Source organism: Asterias rubens, unplaced genomic scaffold (assembly GCF_902459465.1).
Source record: "Asterias rubens unplaced genomic scaffold, eAstRub1.3, whole genome shotgun sequence".
NCBI lineage: Eukaryota > Metazoa > Echinodermata > Asteroidea > Forcipulatida > Asteriidae > Asterias > Asterias rubens.
Genome location: NW_022985697.1, coordinates 249,317 through 263,007, shown reverse-complemented (window position 1 = coordinate 263,007; position 13,691 = coordinate 249,317). Strand labels below are relative to the sequence as shown.

At 38.6% G+C, this 13,691-nt stretch overlaps 1 protein-coding gene across 5 annotated transcripts in view; it reads left to right on the top strand.

Annotated features, from left to right (window-relative positions):
• Positions 1 to 13,691, top strand: part of LOC117305718 (ATP-binding cassette sub-family C member 9-like) — a 43,614-nt gene that overhangs the window by 11,634 nt on the left and 18,289 nt on the right. For all 5 annotated transcript variants that reach the window (XR_004520712.1, XM_033790590.1, XM_033790591.1 and 2 more), the window contains exons 3-15: positions 642 to 878; positions 2,045 to 2,236; positions 3,129 to 3,287; positions 3,885 to 4,040; positions 5,319 to 5,453; positions 6,184 to 6,346; positions 7,133 to 7,173; positions 8,210 to 8,446; positions 9,265 to 9,438; positions 10,922 to 11,003; positions 11,861 to 11,963; positions 12,330 to 12,428; positions 13,490 to 13,655. Coding sequence is in view for 4 of the 5 variants with exons in the window: in XM_033790590.1 (XP_033646481.1) it covers positions 642 to 878; positions 2,045 to 2,236; positions 3,129 to 3,287; positions 3,885 to 4,040; positions 5,319 to 5,453; positions 6,184 to 6,346; positions 7,133 to 7,173; positions 8,210 to 8,446; positions 9,265 to 9,438; positions 10,922 to 11,003; positions 11,861 to 11,963; positions 12,330 to 12,428; positions 13,490 to 13,655 (1,944 nt within the window). In the remaining variant the exon portion in view is untranslated. The remainder of the gene's footprint in view (positions 1 to 641; positions 879 to 2,044; positions 2,237 to 3,128; positions 3,288 to 3,884; positions 4,041 to 5,318; positions 5,454 to 6,183; positions 6,347 to 7,132; positions 7,174 to 8,209; positions 8,447 to 9,264; positions 9,439 to 10,921; positions 11,004 to 11,860; positions 11,964 to 12,329; positions 12,429 to 13,489; positions 13,656 to 13,691) is intronic.

Below are 13,691 nucleotides of genomic sequence, written 5' to 3'. Positions count from 1 at the left end.
GGGGATAAAGAATATTCATTTTGGTACCCATATACAACGATGTATGATAGAACTGTATACTTTCCCACTGTGTAGTAGTTTCCCCAAGTTCTGTAAAAAAAAATCACAGGCATATTACTTGGGTGGGATTCGAACCCACATCCATTGCAATTCTAGAGCAGTGTCATACCAACTAGACCACCGAGATTGTCCAGTAGCTACATGTAGAATCTTATATTTTAGCAGCGGGTAACTGCAACGATTGTTAAATTCACGTCGGGGATAAAGATTTCACTTTGGTTTTACCAATATTTTTCTCAACACTTTATGTAAAGAAGAAAAGAAAAAACAACTAAAAACAAACAATTATGTTAATGTTCTGGCAGCCTGAGGCTTGAGATTTTGGCTTGCGTGTGGCATTAAATAATATATTCTCTTTTCCTAAGCACTCCACACAAATATGACATTATTAAAGCAGCTGATGGCTCGGTGATAAACCCTGGTTGTTTGGGTCGATCGACCCCAATCCTCGGTATTCTTCAATTTGGCAGAGGGATTAGGACTGCTTTCAAAAATGAAAAGTAACGTCTGAATAAATAAAAACATTACAGACATAAACTCATAGTCTCACCAATAAAAGGTTTCCATTCTTTTTTCCAAAGTTTGGGCCTCCCTTTCATCAAGAAAAACCAGTTTCAAGCGACACGGAGCAACCTGAAATGATGTTCAGACATGACTGCGTTAGTTACTTCTCTTCTGTCACACTGTGGTGGGTCCAATGGCTTCTCAACCTTGGCTACAAGAAACACCTTGAGCAGACTGACTTGGGAATACCTGCTGAACGACACGAGGCAAAATTCAACCACGAAAGATTTCGTAAAGCTTTCCTGGAAGAATTGGTAAGTAATACATTTTATTTTAAGTGTAGGTGAAAGTGGGTCATGTTTTTGAATACAATGCTACATGTGCTGTGAGTTTCATGACGACTCAAAATCAAAGATTTTATGATTTTGTGGAACATGGTTAAAAACAATTTTTTTTTTTATGATATTTATTTATTTAAAGGCAATGGATAACTTTGGTAGTGTCAAAAACCAGTCTTCTCACTTGGTGTATCTCAACATTTATGCATAAAATAACAAAACCTGTAAAAATTTGGACTCAATTGGTTGCTGAAGTTGCGAGAGAATAATGCAAGAAAAAACAACCTTATATACATGTAGGATTTGAGGCATTGCATGGTGTGGTATCAATATATATTTGGTTTGCGGTAACACCACGTGTGTATCTACTTGCCAGGTAGAGTTTGTTCTTAGTCGCACCCTTGTCGCACAAGTTGGATGCTTTCAGATGCTTAAATTCGAGATCTCAGCTGAGGTCTCGAATTCAATTCAAATATTCGAGTTAGAAATAACTTCTTTCTCAAAAACTATGTTACTTTAGAGGGAGCCATTTCTCACAATGTTTTATACTATCAATTTATTTATTTAAGACAACATCCACAGTGCAAGCGCCAAAAAACAGATCGATAAATTTAAAAAAAATTATTTTTACAATAAAATACTTTAAAAGAACAATAATATACATGAACATACAAAAACACCCGTAAAATGGACGAAAAGACCCAAGCTTTCCATGGGCCAGATATTCCTCCGATGTTCCTCCGGTTATGGAGAGCCTGTGTCTTTTGTTGAGGTTAGCATCAAACACGCATAAGAATTAGGTCAAAGACAACACTTGACTAAAACACTTGACCAAATTCTGGCTCCAAAAAGACAAAAGCTTGCAATGGGTAAAGTGACTTTAGTTAGAATATTGTGTCTTACATGTAGGTATATGTTTTCTGAAAAAGCTCATGTCTTTTTCATTAATGAATCGTGACATCCTTTTTGGGCAAACCTCATTGAAAACTTTGTCGGGATATGCCATGTTACTTTTCATTTTGCATTCAGCATGTTTCTTCTGTCCTTTTTTTTTTTTTTCGGGGCTAGAAAAATGTTTTTGGAGGGCTAAAGCCATGCTTTATATATACTTTTAATGCCCATTTTTTAATGTTATGTTTTAGGAAAGTGCTAAGAAACGTGGAAAGCATGCATCACTCATGAAAGTCTACACCAGGGTGTACGGACGACGGCTTCTTTGGGCAGCAGCGTTGAAGCTGATTGGTGAACTAGTCTCCCTCATCTGTCCAATCACAGTGGGGTTATTAACAGCTTATGTTACCACTCTCAAGTACCCCACTGCAGAATCCTCACAAGTGAGTTGGTGTTCTAACCGCGAGTAGCTACTAACCATTAATAAGAGATTTGCTGTACAGTTCCAGAGCTAGCCTTGCTCAAGGCAGTCGCATTATTCACTCCGAAGAAGACGCCGTTGTAAACCCACCCGTATACACTGTGCGTAATGTGTGTATCACCTCGCATGACACGACGGCCTCCGCATGGGGATAGTGGTGCGAGTGCGGATGACTTGCGCACAGTAGTCGTACGGCGGGTGTTGAGCGATATGCACAGTGTAAACTGGTGGGTCGTGCGAGGTGATACGCACAGTGTAAATAGGTGGGTGTACAACGGTGTCTTTTTTGGAGTGAATAATGCGACTGACTTGAGCAAGGCTATTGCAAGGCTAGAAATTAACGCTGGACTGAGGCCAGTATTCTTAGCATTGAGCCAGTAAAATCACGATCGCACAGGCCCAGTAGTAAATTGACTAATAACTGTAAGACCTCATTGGGTAAAAATCACGATCGCACAGGCCCAGTAGTAAATTGACTAATAACTGTAAGACCTCATTGGGTAAAATCTTTGTGATAAAAATGTTGACAATGGATTTGATTAACATATCTATCAATTTTGTTGCTCATTCCTAGATGGGTTGTATTCCTAGATGGGTTGTATTCCTAAATGGGTTGTAATAGAAGAATCAACCCAGGGTAATTTGTCATTTTCATCACGCTGTTTGGCTGGGTCTCAATGGGAAAATTTTTTTTACAAACAGACTTTCGAATTTTTGGTCAACCCCTGCGGCAGTAAATTTAAAGACTGGTGATTTTTGAGTATTTCTTCTGTGTATATATATTTTTTTTTTTCCATTTTTCTTTTTCTAGACATAAGTGACATGCATGGTGACTTTTTGTGTTTCTTTTTCAGGTTATCGAGGGGCATCATGTCACATTGGAAGAGTTCTTTATGAATGGTTTTGTCATCGTTTTCATCATGTTCTTCTCTAGTTTTGTTGGATCAACTTGCGTACAGAACCATATTTACTTAGTTATGTCTCAAGGGATTGACGTACGAACCGCTTTACAGGTAAATTATGGATGGAAAGCTATCACTTAAAATGTATGTGTTAATATCTGAGATTAAAGCAGTTTGAGTAGACGTCCAAGCTGTTATTAATAAAGTAGTTCTTACTCAGGACAAAGTGCTAGAATCTGCTCATCCACGACAAGCCACATGCCCTAAATAACCCAGGAACTATGATGGCTATAAATGAATATCTCCTATTAAGCAGCACTGGACATCTTTGGTAACTGTCGAAGACCAGTCTTCTCATTTGGTGTAACTCAACATATGCATAAAATAACAATTGGCCATTGATGTTGGAAGAGAATAGTGAAAGAAAAAGTACCCCTGTTGCACAAGTTTGTGTGCTTCCAGATGCCTTTAAAAGACTTCAGGCCTATAGTCTTTTTATATTCGGGTGAACAAATGCCTCTTTTTCAAGAAAATTTTACTTTAGAGGGAGCCGTTCTCACATGTTTTACTATCAACAGCTCTCCATTGCCTGTTACCAAGTAAATCTTTACTCAATTATTTTGAGTAATGGTGTCCAGTGTCTTTAAGCATATATGGTATGTTTCAGTTTAGTTTTGTTTACGGCCTACTTTGCACCTTGACACACAGGCCATGGTTTATGAGAAATCCTTGCGTCTCTCTACTGTTGCCACTACGGGAGGCACGATGGACATGGGACAGATCACTAATCACATGTCGTCGGATCCTATTGCCATGTTCTTCATGTTTCAAATGGTTAACAACTTATGGGTTGTTCCTGTACAGGTATGTAGGCATTGATGCACAGATAAAACTATGGTATTAAGTTCTCAATCTACAATTAGGGTCAGACTTATTTTTGTTTATGAAATGCTGATTCTATTGGCAAAATTATCGGAAAAGATGAAAGTTACTTCTTATAGTTCCTGCCTACTTGTTGCGAAAATAGCAATAAATTGTATCATTATTTCATCAAGATTGTTAAATCCATCCACATTTAGCAAACTGACAGCAAGTAGTATTGGCAAATAGACACCACAGAGAATGGGACTCGTGCATGGACCATTTCTCAGATTCAAATGCTTTGGGTGAAAAATACAAAACAGTTCTACTTGAAGGGAGCCCTATCTCAAAATATATATTTGGTTTGCGGTAACACCATGTGTGTATCTACTTGCCAGGTAGAGTTTGTTCTTAGCGAAATGTCTTTCTTTATTCTACTACCGCGGAGTAGATATATCGGATGTCTTCTGACGATGACTAGAGCAAGCCACTCGAAACATTGAGACCAACCCAAGAACTGACTCCGCGGTAGTACAGTTAATTACGATCCTATAAGCTAAAGTGTAGTCCCAGCCTATTTCTATACCATCCGCCCAGGTAAAAGTTACTAAGCAGGACAGTTTTTTTAAGAACTGAGAAGTCTCTCAAACACCCGAACAATCTACTCCGTGGTAGTAGAATTAAGCAAGACGGTTCTCTAAGAACAACCTCTACCTGGCAAGTAGATACACACATGGTGTTACCGCAAACCAACTATATATTGATACCTCACCATGCAATGCCTCAAATCCTATATCTCAAAATAGTTTATAAAATCAACAGCTGCCGTGCTTCCTATCAAGTAAATTATGACTCGAAACATTTATCATGTTTATGGCATCAAATCACGATTTCTTTGCAGGGTAGCTGTTGCACACATTAAGTACAATTTAATCATTTGAGATGGCATCTTAACGTTGTTTGACACTTAATTCCATTTTAAACCAGACGGCAAAGTCAAATTGGGGTCATGGCTCTGTAATGTTTCACCCATCCAAGGTCCTACTGAAGATGTAACAAACAAAGTATTTAAAGTATTTAAAGTTTTGCTCTTCTGACTTCATAATAGTGTTGGCTTCTCTTTATATTACAAAAAAACACCAATTATTATTATTTTATCATGTGAGGGCAACACCGAAATAAATGTTTTGTTGAATTGAATTGAATTGAGTTGAGTTGAATTGAAAATAAATAGAAAATAAATACAAACTTTTGTCGTCCACCTTCCACCCTCACCGACAGATTCTAGCAATACTAATGCTGCTGTACATGCAGATGGGATATTCAGCACTTATTGCAGCAAGTATCTTCTTCATACTCGGCCCAATCCAGATGAAGATTGCTTCCTACATGGGCAACCAGCAGAAGCAAATATTGGTAAGTTACTGAAGAGATCTAACAAATACATTTGTAAAACATACAAAATATAATCAAATTACGAACCGAGAAATAAGACTTAACAATTGGAGACCTTTGGGATGCTTGGTGGCAGCAGACTTACCAGGTAAAATCCATTGTTCTCGGTAATGTGCGCATGCTCAGAACTACGTAAAAATGGAAATTGACCTGTAAGTCTGCTGCCACCTAGTGTTTTAAAGTCTCCCATTGCATAGCCTGAACATCTGACGTCACATTTCAAGGCTCTTCAACATTCATTTCACATAGAGATACGCAGTCAAATTCTTCACCATTACATGATAGTACATGGACAATACAAACGTGGACACAACATTCAGACGACCGAATGTAAGCTTTTCATATCTGTGTTTTGATTGGTCCGAGGTGATGTTTGTCAACTGCACAAACATTACCTCGGACAATCAAAACACAGATATGGAAGCTTTTAGTCACTGCATTTATCCAATGATATCATTGTATCCAATGGATTCACTGGTTCTGAATAGCAAAGACCTGTCTTTATCCTGGCAGATAAAGACAGAGGCCAGTCTACTATGTGCACTGCAGATAACTCAATTGTTAACATTGTTAAATAAAATTTGTAAAAACTGTAACCTACACATGACCTAAATTTTGATCAATTTATTTAGATTGCTTTAACCAAGAGTAAAATAGGTGAGTTGCATAATAATTTACATTTTTACTTCAGCGGTGCAGTGACGAACGCCTGAAGAAAACGAATGAATTACTTCAAGGTATCAAGCTACTGAAGTTATACGCATGGGAAGGACTGTACTTAAAAGCCATTGAGATCATCAGAGCTAAAGAACTCGACTACCTACTCAAGTTCAACATTGGCTACGTTTATACATGTATGCAAGTAGTAGATCAGTAAACCCTAAACTTTAAAGAAAGGCTCAGCATATTTCCCAGTCTAGAAAACATTTTAGCGACATCTCTTACAGGCAAACATAAACATAGTATTCTTCTGATTTGTCATTCTGTACTGTACTTGAATAACTAACTAAAGAATAGCATTAATGTAAGTTCAAACAGGTATACATTGGTCAAAATTAGTCGGACGGCACAAAATGGAACCTCTGCATTTTAATTTTCACCCCCCACTCCTAAATTACATTTGGAAAACCAGGTGGCCCCTTAACAAAACAATTAAAAAGACATAAAATCAGTATGTGTACATTTGAATGTCATTGTAGGTAGATTCAATGGTTAGTTGATTGACATGCCTAGACTCTTTGCTTGTTTGTGGCTGTGAAGGAATAAAGTGTCTGCGCGCTCACACGGCTAAACTCTCAAGAGACTGCTGCTCCTGTGAGACTTCTGCTCTCGTGACCACTACTCACTTGGATCAGTGCTATGGCCATTGTTGCAAGAGGAGTCTCGCAAGAACAGCAGCATTATATAGTGAGCAATTCATGCTAAAGCTTGTTTCGATATCACCGCAACAAAAATTCAACGACTTGTCCTCAAATCTAGGATTGCACAAATATGTATAATCTTTTTGCAGTTGTGGAACAAGACCCAGATTACGAACTCATGAAAATGGCCCAAAGAAAGACAAAATAAATTAAATATAATTTATTTGTTGTCCAGGCCTTTCCATGTTTAGCTCACTTTCTTTTTCTCTTCTCATCCAGTACTTTTGACGATAGCTGCTCCAGTTCTTGTTACAATTGTGGTAAGTGAGAAATGATTGGTTAAACATTGGCCAGTGACCAGAACAGTTATTGGTTACAACTGCCAAAACTCACCCCAGACTAGGGTGACTATAGATCAATGAGGGGTGAACTTTGAACTTTGAACTTTGAAGGCTGAGATAGACTTATGAAATATGGCACTAGTTGGATTGGCTGGGGGTGAAGTGAGTACGATGTACCAAGCCCTTTGTTTTGGCATTGACCCTGTTTTTAGGGACAATCATGACAATAAACATACCTGAGAGATGTAGTTTTTAGGATGGCCCTTATAATGTCTAATCTCATCTGGTTGTGCAGGGATTTGGAACCTACACTGCCCTCTGTGGCAAACCACTGTCTAATCTCATCTGGTTGTAGTTGGTCTTTAGGGATTTGGAACCTACACTGCCCTCTGTGGCAAACCACTGTCTAATCTCATCTGGTTGTAATTGGTCTTTAGGGATTTGGAACCTACACTGCCCTCTGTGGCAAACCACTGTCTAATCTCATCTGGTTGTAATTGGTCTTTAGGGATTTGGAACCTACACTGCTCTCTGTGGCAAACCACTGTCTAATCTCATCTGGTTGTAATTGGTCTTTAGGGATTTGGAACCTACACTGCCCTCTGTGGCAAACCACTGTCTAATCTCATCTGGTTGTAATTGGTCTTTAGGGATTTGGAACCTACACTGCCCTCTGTGGCAAACCACTGTCTAATCTCATCTGGTTGTAATTGGTCTTTAGGGATTTGGAACCTACACTGCCCTCTGTGGCAAACCACTGTCTAATCTCATCTGGTTGTAATTGGTCTTTAGGGATTTGGAACCTACACTGCCCTCTGTGGCAAACCACTGTCTAATCTCATCTGGTTGTAATTGGTCTTTAGGGATTTGGAACCTACACTGCCCTCTGTGGCAAACCACTGTCTAATCTCATCTGGTTGTAATTAGTCTTTAGGGATTTGGAACCTACACTGCCCTCTGTGGCAAACCACTGTCTAATCTCTCAAACCACTGTCTAATCTCATCTGGTCTTTAGGGATTTGGAACCTACACCGCCCTCTGTGGCAAACCCCTTACACCGGATGTCACCTTTTCATCTCTGGCTCTTTTCAACGCTCTCCTCAACCCGTTGACGTTGCTTCCTGTGAGTTTAATGTACACAATAAACGGCATCGTCAGCACCAAACGACTTGAGAAGTTTCTATCAGCACCGGATGTTGAAATGAATAAGGGCGGTTTGACTCGGAAACAAACTGGAACAGAAATACAGAAGGTGAGTTGGAACTTTGTTTCCACTGAATGTTTGTGGACAGTTTCACTTTTAACCCAGTTTTGGGACTGCTAGTGATAAGTGAACCATCTACTTCTAGAGGTATTAATAAACCCAATCATGTGGCATTGCAGTTAAATGGGTATAGGGATCTTGGCTCCGACCATTGTGACCCCGGCTCGATTCCTGGCTAGGCCATAATGTGAGTAGAGTTGTGTGTTGTGTCTCTAGTATGCCACTACGGTTTTCACTTTGCATTTTTGGGTAACTCCCTCCGGAAAAAATGAACACTTATGATCTTTTGCTGTGCTCCTTGGGTCAATGTGTCGTTCTCAAACTCAATGTAACTCCCCAACTCTGAGTAAGAATCATCAGCCTCCCAAGTTATCACCATAATTAAGGGAATAAAGAGGTAGCGACGAGTTCTTCAATGTGATAAAGGCCCGGGCCGAAGGCGAGGGCCTCTATCGCACGGCAACGACCCTGCAAGGTTTTAAATGGGCGTTTAATAACGAGTCACTACTCTATACTTTTTTCAGAAACTTTGTGAAGAATCTGTAGGATGCGTGTGGGTTGTGTGTGCGCGCGCTTAGATCGCGCGCACGCTTAGATTACGCGCGCGCTTAAATTATGGGCCGTTACTATAGCTATGAATTGCGTTCCATGTGATAATCTTGAGCGACCGACACGCGGAAGCCAGCTTGTTATAAACAGCTCCCGCTGGTCTTTATCAAAGGTTTAAACACCCCCTCGTGACACGCTCTCCACCAATAGGAGTAAAGAAACTTTGTGAATGTGTAATTACACTCGTTGGTTGACAGGTTAAACGCCAGAAACCCAGGTCCTCAAAGCCCACTGATCTTGCAAAACAATCGCTTCTCGATGGTGACGCCAACAAAGAACAAGCATTCAGAGATGAGGACTCTGACATTGAAGAAGAACCAATGAGGGTTAGTTATGGAAATGTACCGTTGGAACATGATCTGGACATTAAGGTAAGACTTGTATTGTATTATGTTTGATTCCAAGCTGGAACATACCCCATAACTCTGGGGAGGGTAACAATGTTATAAGAACAAATTACAGTTAATGAGTTAGTAATAGGGAAAGGAATTTTAACTTAGAACAAAAACATATACATTGGAGAAGCCTAATCACACAGATTATCTTTTAAAACAATAAATAAAAAGACATACTTGGCAACGCAATTAATTATAGCTTCGTCGGGAGTGTCCATCAAAAACTTAAATCTATCTTTCCTACCAAGAATTTCAAGCCTTTGTAATGATCAATAATATAAGCCAACATAATTTTCCTAAGGTCGTTGTATAATGGGCAATCTAGCAGAAAATGGATTTCTGTTTCAACATCAAGGTGACAATGACTTAACCCAATATACCTTCCTATTTCAATAAGTAGCTTGTGTGAAGAGCATCTGAGAGCATAGTACAAGCACCACTTTGATTGTTATGTAATAATCTATAGATGTTAAATTTGCATCGGGGATAAAGAATATTAATTTTGGTTTTTACCCATACACTGATGTGTGTTAGTCTAGTTAGTAAGACACTGCTCTAGAATTGCAAGGGTCGTGGGTTCGAATCCCACCCGAATAACATGCCTGTGATATTTTTCACAGGACTCGGGGAAAGTACTGAGAATTACACAAATGTTCACCACACACATCTTCAAAAAGTACATTTTGAAGAGTTTTCAACCTGTCGCTAGAGGGCGCTGTTGCGTTTTGTGACGTCATTGATGTTTTTTTTTAACTGCCCACCCTTGCCAGGCACTAACATTGTTGAAAGCAACTTCATAACTTTTGCCCTTTTTGGAATTGAAGGGCACTTCCTGTTTTGACCGGAAGTAGAGGTCATGTGAGGTCACGCACACGAAACAAAATGAAGACCTAATTATCCCTACCCAATCAATGGCTGAGTTGATAAAGATTTTCAAACATTTAACATTAAACACCTTTATTTGATGACGTCACGTGACCGGTGATGACGTCATCATGACATCATTGCTTTAGGATCATCATTGCATCATTACCTTCCATCCCTGAAAGTTTCATTGCAATTGATCTTTAGGAACAAAATGCAAAAAATCGCGAGTACTGAACATGACAAATAAAATAAATAAAAAAACTTTGATAAAACAAGAGCTGCGCTTTGCTACGAAACAGCTAAAAAATGCAGTAAAAGTTAAATAAATATCAACAATAATCTACCTTTTACCTTCCTTGACAGAATCTAGCAATACTTATACTGCTGGACAGTTGTCCTGGAGTTTATTTATGTATTTATTCAGTTTCCGATTCAAAAAAGCTACATTCCAGAAAGAAAACATTGCCTGAACAAATATAAAATGTTAGGGGAATCCTCTAGCATCCCTTGTGCATAGCCCCTTAATTCAAATCAGGCAAAACAAAATACAGCTAGAACTAATACAAATTCTTATCGCTATTTAATGTTGAAGATATCCGACGGCTGTTTCCGTTGGTACTCATCTGAGGCAAAATTTGCAACACTTTCTGATATCAACGTGGACATACCAAAGGGTGAGTAGTGTCAATATAAGACATGAAATAGTAGTATGCTTAAATTTAAACGGTTCATCGTATGTATAAAACAGTGCTACAAGTGCCATCCAATCAGAAGACACTTTGTTTATTTGTTTGTTTATTTGTTGGGTGGGGTGTTAGGGTGTTTGTTTGTTTGTTGCTGAGATGATATTCTCGTCAAGAGAACTCGGCAAACTCCCACAGGGGATTTAAATACCAAGCTGGCAGCAGTCAACCTCTCTCATACAAACAGTGGTCTAACGCCTTTGATTATGAAAGTCACAAAAAAGGAAATTGTGATTCAATAACAATACTTGTTCTAGTCATTGTGAAATCAATGATTCCAATCCACATCTTATGATTGCAAGTCCTGCAGTCTAACCTGATTAATAGGCTCCAAAAGTTAACCTTTAAATCAGTAATATTTGCACGTTTGATTATAGTACAATAGTTTGTGCAAATGGTTTAGTTAAAGGAATATAGAATTGGTTTTTGCTAACAGAACAGTTGCTGGCAGTGTAAGCACTTTATGTAATCCACCATAAAACATAAACTGGCAAACCTGTAGAAGTTTGAGATCGATCGGCCACCTAGGTCACGAGAAAATAGTGAAAAACCGATAAACTTCAATCAGGAAATTCGTTTTACTTTTTTCTCATTAAATATGACATTCAAACAGAAATATTTCAAAGGATGTTTTCTTCTTTCATCATCATTAGACCGTGTAAGTTTTATGTAAATCTGTGATCTTTGACAAGTTTTTTTCTTACCAATTCTGTAATGTTCCTTTAACTATTGGTTTTTCATATAAGAAGAAATGTTGAAATGTTTATGATGTCCTGTTGTATCCGCAGGAACTTTGATGGTTGTTATTGGTCAGATTGGTTCTGGTAAATCATCTTTAATTTCAGCAATCCTGGGTGAAATGACAACTGAGTCTGGAATGGTGCAAGTCAGGTACGTGTGGATCAGATTGAACTAATATTGAATAAGCCAATTGTGTGTTAGATTTGAATTTGTCTGCTACAATGTCAGCCTGATCACAAGTTGACATAGCAACTGTCTCTATAGTCTGAGGAATTCAAATGCCAGCGGTACTTTCCCAGTTTTGTCTTTTTTAATCTTTTTATAATAATTTTGTTATGCGATTGTGTACATTTTATGGAATGGGGGCAATATAAATGAATAAATTATTATTAGTATTATTATTAAGCAAGTCATTGTTCCAGACATTTTTCTTATCTAGCTCACAAATGGCTTATTAAAAACAACCAGTCTGGTATCGATGCAATGGTGTCGTGTTTTCATTTGATATTGATACAGGGACCGGAACCAGATAGCGTTTGCTGCTCAGAAACCTTGGCTGCTTAATACAAGTCTACAGGAAAATGTACTCTTCTCTCAACCAATGGACTCTAAAAGGTGAAAACTTTCTTCTTCGCTCATCAAAGAACTGAATCTTATCCACATGTACATGTAGCTCTCTGTAAATGCTACATTTCCTATGGCTAGTGGGGCCCAATTTCATAAGCACAAAAACTTGCCAAGCAGAGAAAAGTATTGCTTAACAGAAACAGGTACTAATCAAAATTACATTAAGTTTACATTGTTGTGACTAGTGCCCATTGATCTCCATTATACTGACTGTATAGGACATCGCGTCCAAACGCAGGCCGCTCGCCTGGTTGTTGAAACGGGTGAAGACCGTTCGTCACACGAAATGCGTTGTACACTTTTAAACGGAGTTGCTGCAAACAGGGAGAAGTTTCATCCTTTTAATTGTCGTTTTGGGGATTTAAAATTTTGGGATTGGATCAAACAAACTAAAAATGCTGATGGTAAAGGTGTGCGCGGCTGTTAATCGCCTTATTTGCATTTCAATCAGAAACTTGTTCATACTTACCAAACTATCGATCATCATGTTTTCCCCTCATTTCTATTCTCAATTTACAACTTCAACTGACAGACTCGAACCCGACCAAGTGCACATTAATTTACACGTTATAAGGAATTGCGCCGCCATTGTTCGGCCGCGTGTTTATAGTGCAATGTCCTATCCAGTCAGTATAATGAATATCAATGCTACTGCCCCACTCAATATTTGCTGAGCAAAGAAATTTGTCAAGCAGTATTTTCTGCTTTAAAACAGCTTTATACGAAAATGTAAATATTCAATTTGAGAAAATGTTGGGAACTTAAAGGCAGTGGACACTATTCTCACAATGTTTTATACTATCAACCTCTCCCCATTACTCGTTACCAAGTAAGGTTTTATGCTAATAATTATTTTGAGTAATTACCAATAGTGTCCACTGCCTTTAAGCCTGTAACTGTGCATCTGCTTTTTCATCAGTTCAAGTACGAACAAATAACTTTCTGTTTCAAGAACATGATGAGAATATTAAAGAAATTGCAATGATAAAACTACCATCTGTCCATCTAGTGACAACTTGATTCAACCTGTGCCAATCTTAAACTTTCAGATACAAACGAGTGATAGACGCTTGTTCCCTGCAACCAGACATTGATATCTTACCAGCTGGAGACCAGACTGAGATTGGTGAGAAAGGAATCAACCTAAGTGGTGGACAGAAGCAGCGAATCAGCGTGGCTAGAACCATGTACTCTGGCAGAGATATCGTTCTATTGGTGAGCGTTGAAAGAGATCTTCGTTTTATTCAAGAA